Here is a 16,948-nt window from a genome sequence, read left to right on the forward strand (position 1 = left end):
CGAAAAACGAGGTCGAAAGCGGATCCCGCGCACGCGCCTCCGGCGACCTGCGGCGCCTCGGCACGTATAGAATTCTCCGTCCGCTAAAATTCCGCCAAATTGGGAATCAGGATGGTGAGTGGGGGGGTTCGAGCAGGCTGTTTCAAGTAATTCGGACGAGCTGTATCACGCGGCGTGGTTGGTTAGCGTGATATATGCACTTGTCGTGAGGTGCTTTGGACAAGAGCGTCCGCTCAGTGACAGAATGTGATGTCGTGTCCTCTGAGCGCTACACAGAGGACACTGGGGGTTACGTCGGCGACCACCTGATGTAAAGCGGCGAAGGATCCGGGCGGCGTCACGGAAAGCAGGGAGGCTGAGCGCACGAGTGGTACGCAGCAAACAACCATGAGGACAACGTGGGAAAATCTGTCGCCGGAGGAGTGCGTCTGACCCCCCATGGGAGCCCCTGGTGACCCCCCGGGACCTCTGCGACGAACTCCCCGCTGCAGACTAACCATTCTAGTGCCGCAAACGGACTGGGTATTAGACGTGACTGATTCGTTTTGAAGAAGAAGAAGAAGAAGAAGAAGAAGAAACAGTCCTTATTCGTCACACAACACACCACACTACAACACATGCTTGCACACACACACACACATGCACATGCTTTGATGGTGGCCGGTGAAATGGATCCTCTGCATTTGACCCATCCTGGCTTGTCCTTCCTCCGGGGGCACAGCCAGGAGCAGTGGGCAGCATACGTGGACGCGCCCGGGGACCAGGTGATAAATGTCCATCGCTGGTCAGACGATGATGGGTGCATGTTTTTGAGGGGGGTCCATACTGACGTGAGGTGGAGGAAACCGCATGTGAGCAGGGGGAGAACATGCAAACTCCACACAGAAAGGCTCCTATTTGGGAGATAACCCGCCGGAGCACGGTGCCAACAGAGCCCCAGGCGGGAATCGAACCCAGGACCTTCTTGCTGTGAGGCAGCAGCGCAAGGCACTGCGCCACCGTGAGTTTGGGTACAGTGTTGTATTTCATTGGTCTCGAAATCTATATTAAATGTATTTGTTCAGTAACTACAAACCTATTGAAATAAGTTGTCCTGTCTGGCTCACAGGTCAGTGTGATGCCTCTCTCTCCTGGTGAAAGGTTGTAATTACAGCCAGAGTCCATTCCTCTCGATTTGCCATGAGTCATAAATTCGATTGATTTCCAACCATATAATATGGTTTGGAAATTAATATAAATATTTACTAAAACAACAGAGCTGTCTTTTTTTTTTTTTTTAATATTATAATAAAAACAAATTATTCAGTAATTGAAAGACACCAATAAAGTCTACCAATAAAATGTGGTAGGCTTTATTAAACATTTCAGACAGGGAATAAGGGTTTTACCTCGACACAGACCAGCTTTGTTATAAAATAAGGTAAAAGGTTCAGTGACTTGGATGTAGTGCTTCAGGATGAAACCAGTCATGTAAAAGTGATTAAACTACCTCTAACGGAAACTGTTACAAACTGAAGTGCCTTTGGAAATTGGGTATTATTTATAGTCTATAGTCCATCTGCACAGTGAATTATTCAAATGCGGCTAGGAAGATTCTCCTAACAGCAACACCACAGATACCAAATGAACTAAGTAGTACTCAAGCAACTTATTCTCTACAATGAAAGCTTGATTTAGTATTTTCACTTATTTGCATGGGATTATTGCCACTTACATATGCAATTATAGCTCCTCCAATGTTTGAAGGCACAATCTTTCAGTTTGCTTTCTGGTCATAATGTCCACACCCTCTGGCTCAAGGTTGCCATCATGTCAACACATCCGGGCTTACAGCACTGGTTACACTTCACCGGCACTAAACGAAAGCAGTTTTGAAAATTGAAACAAGGTACAACAACTTAAATGGCAGAGATTTTATATTTACAATGACCCTAAAAGTCATACAATGTGGATTGTGGTCCCCATATACAATATTCATTTGTCAGACACATGTCATTACTAGTTAAAATCCATCAAGTGCAATTATATAGATTAGGAATGAAAGCAGAGTAACACTTATTATGAACATTTATGAACTTTATTGGTCAGATTCATCGCTCAGACAAGAATCCCATATTGTTTGAGAACATCTGTGTATTTTGCAATCTTGCTCTCCACGTTCTTTTCTGCCAGCTTGGTGAACTTCATCTGGGTCTTTTGCTTCTTGTAGCGGAGTTTTGACTTCTCCTTTCTCTTCTCCTCCAGGGTGGCTGTGATAGCCTGGTACTTCCACCCGACCTCATGGGCCAGACGACCAAGGAGAGCGAACTGGTGGGCAAAGGAAAATCGACACCATTAATCAAGACCAAGAAGTTGACAGAAAATGCATACCCACCATTCTATTTAAAAAGGAAACGCCGCTAAATACATCCAGCTAAATTCAGCCTGCCAAACAAGTTCCAGACTCCACTCAGCAATCAGATCCGATGAGGTTTACTCATCAATAGATGATCAGTTTCGGGAATAAGAGCACATCATAGTGGAGCCAGAATAAATGTTGTGGCAGGTGAAACAAAGCTATGTTGAGGGTGTTGGAACATTTCAACTAATGTTAAGATCTGCAAAGAAACCATCCCCAGGCACATTCCCTTCCTTCGACGTGGGCTCACCTTGCGAGTGGGCTTCAGCCGCACAATCTTAAGGGCGGCTGGAACAACCATACGCTTCCTCTGTTAGTAACAAGTTGGAGAGAAAAATATGTCACGCAAAAAAACAACAAAAAAACAGCACTTCACACAAAGGGAAAAACATGTCTCAGTTAAGGTTTGTTTTCAGAGTCAATACTCAAACAAGGTAGGTAAGGTATGTTTTTGGGCATCACAGACAGTTACAGGGCTGTACTTTGGCCTGGTCTTCATGATGGAAGGAGCTCTTACCTTGTCGTAGGGCGGGGGAATACCGTCAAATACCTTCAGCCTGTCCAAGGCAGCCTGTCCGCGCTTGGTTTTGTGAGGGAGCATACCTTGTTCGGAGAGAACGTCGCAATTAATTTTTCAGAATCATAAACTCATATTGAATAGATTCAGTCATCCCCTCAACACAATTTAGTTGACGACAGAGAGGAGAATTTGGCATTTTCGGTCTCAACAGCTTTTCCAGGGCCGAACACATTATTACCCAGCCTTAACTCAGCAATCAGATCCGTAAGTATTTTCTCATCAATAAATGATCAGATTTGGGATAAAGAGCTCATCATAGTCAAGTTAGGTTAATGTGCTAGGCCCAAAGAAACAATGGTGGGTTTTTCTGAGGTTGCAGTGATTGATACATCACCAACTAGACAACCTGATAACAGCTAAGATATTAATATCAGCAAAACAACGGATTCCTACAGTTTTTTATAGAAAATCTCTTGCAGATTCCAAGCGCCTTAGTAGTATTTAACCACATTTAGTGTAAACACATTTGTAGATGCTGTGTGAACCCTCACCCCTGACGGTCCTCCAGAAGATCCTGCTGGGAGCTCTGAAGTGGTATGGTCCACGAGAGGGATTGGTGTTCATCCTCTTGCGAAGGAAAGCCAGATACTTCACTGTCAAGAGGCACAAATGCAAATTTATAGCAAGTGAAAAATAATGAGGAATACCATCAATTCCAATGCTCATGTCTCAGATGGTAGTGCATGCCAAGTAATCTCATGGTAGTTAAACTCAAAAGTATTTTTGGAAATCATCTCATCACTGACATCAAGCAGATAGAACCGAAGCAGAAATGTAATTCAGTGTCACAGGATTCACTTACGCTTGTTGCGGTAAAAGTTGCCAGAGATGTTGATGCCCTCACATCTTACGACGACAACTTTGTGGCCTAAAGGAAAATATGTTTAAAGTAAGCTCAGTTTTTGAACTTCAAAGTAGAATTACACAAGTCATTTGCACAACAGTAAGAGAGAACCCTTAACAACATTGAGGTAATAAGGTTACACATGGACAGACACCACTGTTATGAATAGGATTACAACGCATAAAGTCTTGTTCGTTAAAGAGTAAAAGTGACCTGTTACTTCTGAACTGTCTTAAGACAGGATGGTGACATTTTGGCATTTGACAGATGCTTTTGTCCAAGTGTCTTGCGTTGTACATTAGTACAGTGGTACCTCGACTTAAGACTGTAATTCGTTCTAGAGGAAAGGTAGTATGTCAAAACAGTCGTATGTCGAAGCAATTTTCCCATATAAATTATGAAATCATGATAGGTGAAAATAAACAATACACAGCAAATATGAAAAAAATATCGATAAGCCACGAACTACGTGCAAACACAATGTAGGTCGCCCGCTGACTGACTGCTGACTGGCCGCCGACTGCAAATTTCCACGGTCGTATCTTGGAGCAGTCGGTTGCAAGTCGATACAAATTTTCGCGACTATCACTACTCTTATTTCGGATTAATCGTAAGCCGAGGTACCACTGTAGTAAGGTTTTTTTTATTAGTAAAGAGTTTGGAGATAGATCCGCCTGAGATAAACAGGTTAGTGCATGCGGGGTCCAGGTGTAGTTTGAAGAGATGGTCTTTAGTCTGAGTGTCTTGTTCCGCCCTCAATTAAAAGGAATCCCGCATGCCTCCAAACACCGATACAGCCGCAAATTAAGTCAGTATTCTTGTTTGATATAGCGCTGGTGCAGGGCTGTATGGCCAAAGGTGTTATCACTAACATATTCCATACCATTGGACAAAATATCACTGTGCGTATATATTACAGAAAAACTCAATTTCGGCCAAATGCTTTAAGACAATTGAATGCCTTGATGCATTTTTAGCACATTTATTTAAAAAATGAAATACTCCAAAATAAATATGCGCCTTTTAAGTTAGCAGCATTTAGAATTCTTTTTAAAACAAAATATCAATGAAAAATTGTGCAAAAAAATGCGTAGCATTGTATTTATATAATGAACACTGCACAGCTCTTGTAATGCAAGTTAACAGTAAGAAATGCGGCTGCTTTCATAAACATTCAACTTAAATCAAAATATGGCAAGTTGAACTAAATGTTAATCAATAAAGTTTGTGGTGTTGCCCATCTTCATGGGCACAAACATTTAACATACAAGATATTTACTGTCTGGTTTGGAATTTAATTAAAAAAAACCACGACAACAATCTATGTGGCCCTGATTTGTCAACAATGCACTGACTCTGATGAAGTTTCTTTTTTTGGAGCATCAGTGTGTTTACCAGTGCAGCCCACCCATGATGGAGGGAGCTTCTTACTGTATCGACAAACATAGCTTGATAGAGGTGAAAGGTTAGCTTTAGATCAACCAAGTTGGCTTTTCATTGCGACTTGCCTGACCAACACATCCATAAATTAAGAAATCTGAATAAGGCAAACAAAATTTTCGAGGCCATTTTCTTTCGAAATTGAGTAAAACTATATCGCAATAATTCTCATTAGATCGGCCAGTACAATTGGCGCTTCATATCCCTCTTCGCATTTGGGTTGTTCTTAAATACAAGTATGACATTTAAGCCTGTGCCACACACACCAAAGTGATATGGGGTAGAAGGCTATTTGAAACGAGTGTCTTAGACGGTACGTGGCTGACATTACAACACACCAACAGACTCAAGAATTACAAACCCAGGAGAAGCTGCTTGCCCACGATGGCAGCGAGGCGCCCCAGTAGATGGCCCCTGCCATCAATCAGCAGAACCTGAGGGGTGGACAGAGACGACAAACTCAATTAAGTTCGCCAGGTGGAGAAACAGGAACGAGTACGGTGGGGGGAGGGGGGCCGCGTGTCTCAGATGGTAGTGCATGTTGAGTATTTTCATGGGAAGTCTCAAACATCGATCCTCATCACTGACAGCGGAATCTACAGCCAGTCGGCCCGTTCCCGAAAGCACATGGACGACGCGACAAGTCCAGGGCGCGCAGGTCTGGCGGAGACGTTTTCAATGTCACTAGCTGGCGTTGACTAACCAACTGAAGCTGCAAATATAGGGTGCGCGATTCGAAACAACCCAACGAGAACGCGTAACATAATATTTAATAAGGCAACTAGGACGGAGGGGTAAGGGTCTAGCTAGCAGCACTGCTATTACCAAGCTAACGTTACCCCGCTAGGGAAGCTGCCACGGCGAGCTCATGTCCGTGCGCACACATGGCGTTCTAGGCGTAAATATGCGTTTAATAAACACGTCGAACAACAAATGTACACAACAACCCTTCGCCAAATGATCGGTTCGGGGTTTGGTAGAGGACAGTTGAGATAAAAAGTCCCAAATCCAGCAAATAATATGATACTAAGGCTCCCGCAGTTACCGACCTTATTAAACCGGTCCGCCATGATGTGCGAAAAGAAAGAAGCACGGGTTCGCCCGCTGTAAAAGGCAGAGGCTCAGCGGAAGTGACGACGTTTCTACGGACGACGTCTACGGAAACGTTCTCGTCCGTCGACGCCCATTGGAGAAACGCTGTGTACGGGAAAATAATACCAATAATAATAATAATCATAATAATAATAATACTAATCATAATACTAATCATAATAATATTAATAACAATAATAATAATAATCATCATCATCATCATCATAAAGCACTAAAATAATGATCAAATCATTATAACAATAAACAATAATAAAATAAAATAAAAATAAATAAATAAATACATAAATAAATAAACAAATAAATAAATAAATAAATCAATAAATCAATAAAATTCAAATATATAATAATAATCATGATGATAATAATAATAATAATAATAATAAAAGTAATATACCGCTTTAATAGCAGACATTTTTTGATATGTCATCGAATGGTAAACAACTGAACTGAAGCCAGTGTCATTGTAGATCTAGGTACACGGTAACTCACTTAAATCAAACTTATGAAATGAACGCGAAATTATGAACTTCAGCTGTTTTTAACCGTATATACTCGTCAAAACGTTTGCTTGGGGGGAAAAAAATTTATATAAACTATATCCGTCAAACTGAGACTGAGGATACGCTGCCAACTGGCGAACAAAATAAAATAAAATAAATCACCCTCACGAGAAAATAAGGCAAGCTTGATCATAGGACATAGGTGCAAACCCATTTATTATGTGAAGGTTATGGGTTTTTTTTGTGAGGGGAAAGTTAACTCTGACCCACACTCCAGCATAGATAGTAATGCTTCATAACGTTGGTCGCTATCCGGTATAAAATCAAATTTTTTTCCGTAGTCAGCATTCCAAAAATATATATTTTCTTGACTTGCACTTTGACACTAACCCGAAATCCCCCCCCCAGGGATTAATAAATGTTTATCTTATTACCCCAAATACTTTCCTAATTATAGAAAGGGTATTGTGGAAGAACTTATTCGGACTAGGCGTCCTCCGGAGCCTACAGGTTTGCTTCTTGAGATGGATGATGTGGGGAAATAATCCAAAGTACTTCTTCAAGCTTTAAGTAAATTTAATAACAGACGCGTACTCGGTCCAAGTGACCGAAACGAGATGCACGGAAGTACAAAAGAGTTTGTGGTATTAGCAGAAATAAATATAGCATGAGCATAAAGGTGGGATTTGTCCTTCATATATGATGTGTGTTCATTAAAAATAATGGGCTGTTACACGTCTTACGTCTATATCTATAGCATTTACAACGACTGTTTCTTCCTATCAGAACCATGTCAAGTGATATCTGGGAGTAGAAAAGAATGGTCTGGAGGTTCATGCACGTGGCTTTACTTTAACAATTAAGAGCATTGGTGTGTGCGAACACCATATTTCTCATCGCTGCACACAAACTGGAGAAGGCAGTGTGGTGTGGCCTTCACGAGCTGGAGAAAAGCAAGGCGCAGACATAACTTGGGGTGTACCATGACCCTCCTTGTTATGTGAGCGTAGGTTACATGAAGAAACCATGTGAGCACTGGTTATATGAAGAAAGCATCAATTATTACATTTTTTTTTATTGCATTATCATTATTATTGCATCACATTAAATATATATTCTTCAGTATTCCATCCTGAGAAAACAGGCCTAAATATGGGAATTTAAATACTTCTACACAAAGACATTTCTTGTCAATTAAAACAGAACGAACCCACTTGTCTGCAAGCACTGTATATACATCTGTTGAAATTGAGGCCATCAATGGGTTAACTTCATATAGAAGCAATGGAAAAAGGCTTTGTGACAAGCAATCAATTTAATATATTTCAAGAATACAATATAATTAAATACACAGTCACCTATTATTGATGAACTAGCGCATGCAGCAATCTTATGTGACTTAAGGTCTTTGGCAACAACAGTATCACCACGGGAGGTTTCCTTCAGTCATCATACTTGAGCTTCCTGATCTTTCCCTTATGACGGTCAATCTCACGCTGCAGGCGTTCGACCTCCTTCTTGTGGTGATCAATTTCCTCTTGATGGTGCTGCTTTAAAGCATCCAGCTGCTCCTTCTCCTTACGCCTGAGCAGGACGTGTAAAAGAACGAGGAGAGGGGCATAAGTGAGAAAGGAACATGATCAGTAAAGCAGACAAAGAGAGGGGATAAGAGCAGGAGGGTAGAAGTTTGAAAAAAAATGTAAGTAAGTGTGCTCGCAGCGCCACACTATTATTGCACATATTAATATTATTATTGTCTCGATCCTGACAGGTGTATTTTAAATTTGTTGAAGGTGATAGCCAACAGTTTCTGAAATATTACAATATTACAAATTTTGTGCCAACATTTTGCCCAAGAGGTTTTTCCCCTCACCCGTAATGCAAATATCTGGCCGACAGCAGTTTTTGTTTTTGAAGCAATTACAAATTTTGACTCTGTGATGTCACATAGTGTGACAATGTGGCTGAATTTGTGTTCAGTCAAATCCAGCCCATTATAAAAAAAATTACGCCACAAACGAAATTACATTTCATTTCACTGCATATATGTATGAAAGTATGTATATGTATGTGACAAATAAAAATCTTGAACCTCAAATCCTTTATGATCTCTGAAGATCATTAGAATGTCACAGGTGAAGAGAAAGTACAGGGGGGGTTAAGACTTGTGGGCTTTGTAAGTAATAAAATACAGTTTTAGATCAAATCAACTGAAATGCACACATACATAATCCATTACCTTATATATCATCATCATCAAATCTGGGATTCAGGGGTGGGGGCACAGGCTTCGGGTGATATCCACAAATTCAAATAACACCACATTTGTTGACGAATACCTCTATATTGATTAGTTCCAAAATAATAATAAAAAAGAATTCATACTTGAAGTACATCTCCTCCTCTGCAGCCTGTTTCTTCCCCATGGCTCCTCCCGCCTCTCTGATCGAACCGCCAGCTCCGCCACCTTTACCGGCACCCTTGCCCAGCTCACCCATCTTAAAAAGGAGGAAAGTAGGAAAACAAAGAAGCATTAAAGTGGCGATCCGCAAGATCGTCTGCGTCGGGTGGATTATGCCAGCGGTCTCACAATTTCATTCAAAAAGGCCAACGTTTATCTTCCCACGTCCGGGTTTCACCGTCGCCACTGCTCAGAGACGCTCACTGTCAGTTTGACAACGTTTGACCTTTGGGTTTGTTTTGCCCGTTGGTTACTTGAGGTGGTGGTGGGATCTTTTTTTTTTTTTGAGAACGTTCATCCATATCGACAAGTTCCTGACCACAGCCAGCCGCACTTGACCAAATCCACCGCGGCCGCCGCCTTCCACTCCTTACACGTGTCGAGCTTCGTGTTCTCGTCGGGAAAGGCGGACCCCGCCGCCAACAATGGAAACGGAACATAAGAGGAGCAAATACCATGAGCGGCTATTTCTTAAACTGCCAGCTAAATAAAAATGGGATACCAAATATGGAACACACACACACACACACACACACACACACACACACACACACACACACTTTGAGAATAATTTTACAAATAACTGCTTTCAACCCTTGTACGATGAAATTCTTGACAGTGTTATACTACACTTTTTTGGAGTTTTGAAAAAAAAATTATATATATATTTATAGGTCCTAATAAATTCGTCATGTTTTTGTCAGGGCTGTAGTCTACACTGAGCCACGTGACAGTGTGTAGCGCTCAACAACAAGTGCGACGTCATGTGAAGGTCAGAGTTCCTGCGCGTTGGGCACAATCACCTTCAACCAATGCATTGTCCGAAAGAACGTATCTGCACTAAATGTGAAGCCTGACACGTCGTGTATGGTGACAAAAAAAAAAAAAAGTCCCCCCCCCCCCCCCCTTCACTTCTAGCTACACATAAATATAAATATACATAGAGATGAAATTGAGTAGATGCTGAGGAAACAAAGTAGGGAAACGTTAACTCGCGTATGTCTCAGCAGATCTCATTTTTCCTACACTTGAAAAGACACATGAGGGCAGCATTTCGACGTAAAATGACGTATATACATACATACATATATATATATATATATACGTTTATTGAACGTGACATTGACATGGAAACGACATGAACAAGACCGCGTCTCAAACGCCGTGGGCTGGGAAAAGCCTTTACCTGGTGATCGGACGACATTCGCAGCTGGGAGCGGATGAAAGCCCCCACGCCAGGCCTCAGCAGCCGCGCCATCGTTCACACCCCGAGAGCAGCGACGACCGCGCAGACGCCTGCCCGGGCCCTTAAACGCACCACGGGGCCGTGCCAAAGGGACAGCGCGGGGGCGGTCGGAGCGCTCGCGTGCAATAATGTCATCCGCGAGAGACGGGAACCGAATCGCCACGTGTGCCCCGCGGCGGGTTTGCATCGCACGAACATTCCTCGAGTATGTACACAACGCATTAGCTTGAAGGAGGGAGGATATTCCGCGCGGGTAAAATACACCTTTAAGCGTGAATGGTACAGTCTATACGTTTTGCGTCGCTCCGCGCGAGCCAGCGGAGCCCTTTGACATGCCGTAAAGTCGACCGTGACGTCAACAAGTGCGTTCTGGCCTTTTATCGCGTGTGTGCGTGTGTGTGTGTGTGTGTGTGTGTGTGTGTGTGTGTGTGCGTGCGTGCATCGGCGATGAGACACAACGGTCCCCACTGGACGATCGATATCGATCGAATCGTGCAAATGAAGTGAAGACATAGCACAGGGAGCCACGGGAAAACGGGAGAAAAACAGCTCCTAAACTGGGCCCCGGGATCAGATGACTCAACGGTGCTATCCCAGATCATCTAGACATAAATGTCATAGGTAAAGATAAAGTTGTATTACAAGACATGGCTCATTCAACTAAATGTTTATTACTTCTGTATGTCAATGAGTAAATAATAAAACAAATAAAACAAGTAAATAAAGAAAAAGACAGCTTGAGTAGATTTGCTTTCAAGAATTTAATTTTTTTTCCCCCAAAAGTTTTGGACGCTCATCTCCTCTGTTGAAAACCAAAGCAGAGACAACATCCACCAATTAACTTCGGAGTTACAAATACAGGCAAGGAACGAAGCAACGTCATCAACTTAAAAACCTAACTCTAGTTTACAATTTTCTCCGGCACATTGAATATGCAGTGATGTCATTGTTCCATGTATGTACAGGCCTTGTTCACGCAGGAGGGCATGTGAACCACAAAGGGGGTAGAATGCTTCCCTTTAGAAAGACGACAAAAGGAAAAAAATAAAATAAAAACGTATTTCATCATCATGCGTTGTCAATTCCTCAGGGCTTTCTTTCAAACACTAAAGTCATGAGTAATTAGAGGCACTCTGGTTTTCATACCATAACACATATGGCAAGCTCGACAAAGCTACCTTAATTACTTTGATCATACCAAGCGACATATCATATTGTCAATATAGATGAATAAAAAAGGGCTGAGGATTTTTCTATCCAAATTAAACCACATTCAAAAAGTTAACTTGGAAATCTGTGCAACAGAAGACGGACGCCAGCCTCCTCGCAGCTTCGACAAATACATTATTCCGCAAATAAAACTTCGTAAGCAACCACAAAAATATTCCTTTGTGTTTTATTTTCAGAGTAAATTAAAATGATTCAATCAAATAAAAAAATGTGAAAGGAATGTAAATCCCTTGCAAAAAATAAAACTGCCAGGTTGAACCCTTGATGTGTTATGTGCTCAGGTGACAGGATCCCAGTCAACACATGTATTGCTCATTCCGCACGGGGGCGTTTGAAAAATTTTTTGTACCTGCTTTAAGAGGGAAAGCCCAGTCATTTACAGGCTCGTAAAAAATTTTGAAGCTTCCGTGTGCTGCTCTGCTTTGGTTAAGCTTGAAACACATTTCTTAGCAAAGGGAACTCCGTGAAAACAAAATGGTTAAACGTCAAAACAAAGTATAGACAAAATAACAACTGAAATGGGCACAAAAGACGCAGAATGAAGAACGAGGGAGGGTCACGGGGCCAGGAGCGGTCTGTGAGGGCCCCGCGGGGGAGGACTCGGGCGCCGCTCCCCCCTCCGGGCCCATCAGTCCTGCTTGACGTTGCCTAGCGCTCGCAGGCGCTCCAGGAGGGGCGGGTGGGAGTAGTGCCACATGGAGAACAACCAGTCGGCCACGGGGAAGCCCAGGTTGTCCTTGTTGAGCTTGATGAGCGCCGAGTAGAGCTCCGAGGCTTTGCCCATGCCCCTCGCAAAGGCATCCGCTTGGAACTCAAAGCGCCGACTCAGGACCGTGAGGCAGAAGGACAAGAGCTGCGAAGGGAACGTGTGGAAATTTCAAAGCCTGAAGTGAAGAGTGCGGTGGTCAAAAAAAACAAAAAAAAACAACAACGGTTTAGGCAGCTGCAGAAAATTGTGCTAAGATTGATCTTTTGACAAGATCCATTTAAGAAAGTTTTTTTTTTATTGTTGTCCTATTGTTTTGACATTATTTTCAAGGTGCTTAAATTCTATTAGTAGTAGTAGTATTTCTAAAAGTATTTCTGTATCGGATTGGCTGACATTAGTGCAAAGTAATGTACAGAGGCATGTTTAATAAGGAATACATGAGCCTGGCCACCCACCACTGGAGGCGTGATCATGTTCCAAGTGGCAGAGGCGACTTAACAGGAACCTACAACAAGCCAACGTGAGGAGACCCCTCCACTAATTCATGGTAGTTTCAGGAGTCCTTAATCACAATACACTTTCAAAGGGCTTCACAAACCCACATAGAAATAAATAAAGGAAAAAACTACTAAGGGGAAGGAAGGGGTCAGAGAAGGAGGAAACCCCCTCCCAGGACTGTGAAAAAATATCAGGCGAAATAGCTTTGTTTCAACACCATCCACCCTGTCTCTCTCACACACCCGGTGTTCACCTGTCATTTTCTGCGTTTTCCAAAACTGCACCTCGGTGGAGATCAGTGAAACCAGGGAGGTTTGGTTAGTATTTAAATAATCAACTGCTGATTTTTTATTTATTTTTTGCCAGAAATGTATGAAACCAGACCTTAAATGCAATCCACTCAATGATTAATTTCATAGTGTGAGACTTCAAACTTTATTTCATGCTGCGGTGAAATGCCCGATCGCCATAGCTACCTCATTGTAAGGGGAGAAGATGAACTGGAATATAATCATCAAGCCGATTAACGTGGGCTGGCTGTCATGGAAGCCAAAAGCTAGGAACAGCTCCTTCCGTCCAATCAGAACAGCAAACAGGAAGAAGCACAGGAAGGAATTCATCTGCAGGGAAGACCAAGAAAAAGGCAGGATTGGATTACTGGATTTGTTTTGCGTCTAGACTGAATTTGTATATTTTTATTTTTCCCTCCAGTTAATAAAAATATTCAACAGGTTGCCACAACTATTTATTGCAATTCAAGTGATCCACCTGACTGATGACTATGTTCTTGACAGTGTGGCCGAGCTTCCAGTGACCTAACTCATGACCCAGAACTGCAAGTATTTCAGGGTTGTTGCAGCCTTGCTTCTTGTTCTGTGTCGGAACATTAGGAGAGATCAGTGTCATGTTAGGAGGAGAACAATGATTTTTTTTTTTTGGTAGTTTTATTAATTAAATATGGTGTATGGCACCGCATTTATTATTATTATTTCACCAGCTAAACGCCAATTATTCACATTGAAAAAAAAAAAAATAAAAACAGTGTAGCATCATTACCTTGGGTTTGACATTAGGTTCGCTTGGTGGGTTGTCAGTCTCTGCGGGGTCAGACTGTCCCTCTCCGCTCTTATTCAGAGGAGAATAATCCTCCAACAGGGTGTCAAACAGCACAATGCGCTTGTTCTTGAAGAACCCATAGAAGTAGGCATTGCTGTGTGAGGAACGCTTGGAACCTTAGTGTGGGGGGGGGGGGGGAAACGGGAACAACCTGTAACAGTCTGGAATGATTTACTGCAAACAACATGGTGATGTACATACTGTATAGAATACTGGCTGACACACTCAACATATCTATAGGAATGACACGGTGTTGGTGGAAATAAAGCGGAAAAAAAACGTGGAGATGAAAATCCTTAGCTCTTTTTGATTCACCTTCTACTACATAAACCTTGGTGAGGGGAAAGCTGATAGACTTCGCCATCGTCTCAATCTCCGTCTTCAGCTCTCCCTCGGGCAATGGAGTGAATTTGTCAAAAAGGGGGGCAATGTAGTCTGCGTAGATTGTTACGAGCACCTGAGAATAAAGGAAGACACAAAACATCAAATGATGTTGTGATTTAGCAGCTTCTAATCAATTTGTTGAATCCCAGCTTCACAACTTGGTAACCGCTTCCGTGTTAAACTACGTTTGATGAAAAGGAGGGACACCGTTCTCTACATGCTTCCTTTTGACCGACCAGACCAAGATGTCACAGATGGCAAGGTGAAAAGTGTACTAACCAGAGAAACACCCAGAGTGAAGAGCCAGGCATAGATGAAAAAGTAGTCACCGCCGATCTTAATGATGTAGAGCAGCAGCGATGTCACAGGAAGCAGGATGCACTGGGTCACAACAAACTTCTTCGCCGCATCCTTCAGGAAGAACCCTAAAGTCTGAGTGAAAACCCAGAGAGGAAAATGTGTTACAGTGATTGTATTTGTGTAACCGGATGTATACGAAAGCCGTTTGCCGCGTATTTGGTCACCACGATAAGAGCGTTTCAAACTGGAATATGCTGGCTTTAACATTTGCACATGAAAGTTTTATTCATATTTATCCTAGTCTTGCCAAGTTCTCTAACAACCGGTTATAAAATCTTAGGGTGACATACCTGCTGATTGAAGCCATGCTTCTCCTCAATAACAAACGTACTGTAAATACTCCAGGGAAGGCCAGTTAAGGCACTGTACAGAGTGGCCAGGGTCAAGAAGACAAGGGACTGAGCTATCTCATACCCATGACCAAATCCAAAGTGAGCGGTCACAGAGCCGGCAACACTCCACAGGAAGGGGATTCCCCCCAACAGCAGAACGAGCTGTAAAAGAGAAAAAGCGGTACTTCACAATCATAAAATAATAATATTCAACATAACGACAGAGGACTAAATTCTCCAATGAATGGCGTTTGAGATAGCTTGGTTGCCATACCGTTCCTTCGGTCTCAGAATAGAGCCCCGACCAAAAGCTGAAGTTGCTTTTGTCCAGCTGGTAAAGGCGTGACTTCTCGAACGTTTCAGTGTCCATGATCTTCCCCAGCTCCTGAGGTACATGTGTGGTTGACCTGTATATCCTCCTCTGCACATCGAGGGGAGAAATAGAAACAAAACAAAAAAAGGATAAGCGAAAAACTAAGCGATATTTACCTGAGTACCTGTAACAGCATGGATATGACACATTTGGCACCATTTTCCAAATAGGAAAATGTGGCAATAAACCAAGATTAACTAGAAAAAAAAAAAATATATATATATACAATATTACCTTATCCTAAGCCTCTATATGCATATAAAATGGGTACGTGTACGGCGTGTCCAGGGATGGAAAACAAAATGGTTAGAACAATAAAATATACAATAAAGCAAAAGATGAGCGTTGTCACATCCGCATTGTTTACCTGTCTGTAAGCCAGGTACGCTTCCCACAGGTACACCGTCCATGAAAATCCTAACACGGCGAAAAATATCTGCTTGTCGACCGGCAGGTCGATTATAGTGGAAATCATCTTGGTTCCCTTTTGAGTTTATTTCTTACTCGAGCTGGGTCGGCTAGCTCGGCAAGCTAACGCTATTAGCCTGTTGGTTCGCGTTAGCTTTATCTTTCCACTCGGGAGTATGAAACACGCACAGTGAACACCGTTTGAAGAGACGGGGACTAGCTCAACACAGAGACTGTGTAAGTTTTGCTCCCAGATCCCATTCCAAAGTCAAGGATTTGATCAGATCACTCCATTCATCATGCAAGCCATGGGCGAGAGGCTTGTCCAAGAGCAGCGTCACACGGAACTGTGCCGTTAATGAAACCGAGGACAATCAACTTTGGTTCCGCACATAGTCCAAAAAAATTGTGGAAGGAATTCACATACATATATATATATATATTTATTTATAAATTTATTGTGATAATTACAAATTGAAAAAGGTAGATAAAGACTAAATTAAAAAAATATATATTCTTAAGATTCTGTTCAATGACAAAAGCAGAGATAGAGCTGTCGTCCAGAAAACAAACCTGTCCCCGACGTGATCCGTGCGTCACAAGACAGGAAGATCCACATGTAGATAAACATTTTAAATGCATTGAGGGTAATAGTTAAAAACACAAGAGGATATATTACATATAAATTGTGCTACATTTGTTTGTATTATTATTTGCACAACACAAATAACTTTTTTTTTTTTTTTAATTTGTGGGTGAGAATTGGTTTTCTGCAATCGTAAAACAGATTTGGGAGTGGTGTTTTTTATTCATATTTTTTAAATTTGTATTCATTTCATAATATATCTTTGTCAATTGTGACACAGAATTCACATAATTCACCCACAAGAAAAGGGTCTGAAAGGTCTGTAATAATAATAATGATATAATTGTGGCACACAATGCATGCACAGCAT

The 16,948-nt window shown here is 42.0% G+C and overlaps 3 protein-coding genes across 3 annotated transcripts; all 3 read right to left on the reverse strand.

Moving 5' to 3' along the window:
- Nucleotides 1-1,898: 1,898 nt before the first annotated feature.
- rpl13a (ribosomal protein L13a) lies at nt 1,899-6,375 on the reverse strand. The gene is made up of 7 exons (XM_080012440.1): nt 6,312-6,375; nt 5,624-5,696; nt 3,781-3,846; nt 3,470-3,571; nt 2,916-3,001; nt 2,649-2,708; nt 1,899-2,307 (listed from the first exon to the last, which is right to left on the reverse strand). The coding sequence occupies exons 1-7, from the start codon at nt 6,330-6,332 to the stop codon at nt 2,098-2,100; spliced, it is 618 nt and encodes a 205-aa protein (XP_079868566.1). The 5' UTR covers nt 6,333-6,375; the 3' UTR covers nt 1,899-2,097.
- A 1,557-nt stretch (nt 6,376-7,932) lies between these two features.
- Nucleotides 7,933-10,683, reverse strand: atp5if1b (ATP synthase inhibitory factor subunit 1b). The gene is made up of 3 exons (XM_080012639.1): nt 10,523-10,683; nt 9,261-9,373; nt 7,933-8,459 (listed from the first exon to the last, which is right to left on the reverse strand). The coding sequence occupies exons 1-3, from the start codon at nt 10,592-10,594 to the stop codon at nt 8,318-8,320; spliced, it is 327 nt and encodes a 108-aa protein (XP_079868765.1). The 5' UTR covers nt 10,595-10,683; the 3' UTR covers nt 7,933-8,317.
- Nucleotides 10,684-11,962: 1,279 nt separating this feature from the next.
- zmpste24 (zinc metallopeptidase, STE24 homolog) lies at nt 11,963-16,312 on the reverse strand. The gene is made up of 9 exons (XM_080011852.1): nt 15,952-16,312; nt 15,486-15,632; nt 15,170-15,373; nt 14,799-14,951; nt 14,451-14,592; nt 14,076-14,251; nt 13,788-13,892; nt 13,496-13,639; nt 11,963-12,665 (listed from the first exon to the last, which is right to left on the reverse strand). Exons 1-9 carry the CDS (start codon nt 16,057-16,059, stop codon nt 12,441-12,443), a joined length of 1,404 nt encoding a protein of 467 aa, XP_079867978.1. The 5' UTR covers nt 16,060-16,312; the 3' UTR covers nt 11,963-12,440.
- Between the last annotated feature and the right edge of the window lie 636 nt (nt 16,313-16,948).

This window comes from Zeus faber, assembly GCF_960531495.2.
Source record: "Zeus faber genome assembly, chromosome: 13".
NCBI classification, from domain to species: domain Eukaryota; kingdom Metazoa; phylum Chordata; class Actinopteri; order Zeiformes; family Zeidae; genus Zeus; species Zeus faber.

What these genes read in the sequence shown, in the direction of transcription:
- zmpste24 (XM_080011852.1), bottom strand. Translation starts at nt 16,059, where the DNA reads ATGATTTCCACTATAATCGACCTGCCGGTCGACAAGCAGATATTTTTC. An exon ending in TCACTCTGGGTGTTTCTCTG is followed by an intron (nt 14,593 to 14,798) that starts GTTAGTACACTT and finishes CTTTATTCTCAG; the next exon opens with GTGCTCGTAACAATCTACGC. An exon ending in TCTTCTCCCCTTACAATGAG is followed by an intron (nt 12,666 to 13,495) that starts GTAGCTATGGCG and finishes TTCCCTTCGCAG; the next exon opens with CTCTTGTCCTTCTGCCTCAC.
- atp5if1b (XM_080012639.1), bottom strand. Translation starts at nt 10,594, where the DNA reads ATGGCGCGGCTGCTGAGGCCTGGCGTGGGGGCTTTCATCCGCTCCCAG. An exon ending in GAATGTCGTCCGATCACCAG is followed by an intron (nt 9,374 to 10,522) that starts GTAAAGGCTTTT and finishes CTCCTTTTTAAG; the next exon opens with ATGGGTGAGCTGGGCAAGGG. An exon ending in GAGGAGGAGATGTACTTCAA is followed by an intron (nt 8,460 to 9,260) that starts GTATGAATTCTT and finishes CGTCCTGCTCAG; the next exon opens with GCGTAAGGAGAAGGAGCAGC.
- rpl13a (XM_080012440.1), bottom strand. Translation starts at nt 6,332, where the DNA reads ATGGCGGACCGGTTTAATAAG. An exon ending in CTTCTGGAGGACCGTCAGGG is followed by an intron (nt 3,002 to 3,469) that starts GTGAGGGTTCAC and finishes TCTCCGAACAAG; the next exon opens with GTATGCTCCCTCACAAAACC. An exon ending in GGCTGAAGCCCACTCGCAAG is followed by an intron (nt 2,308 to 2,648) that starts GTGAGCCCACGT and finishes TTTGCCCACCAG; the next exon opens with TTCGCTCTCCTTGGTCGTCT.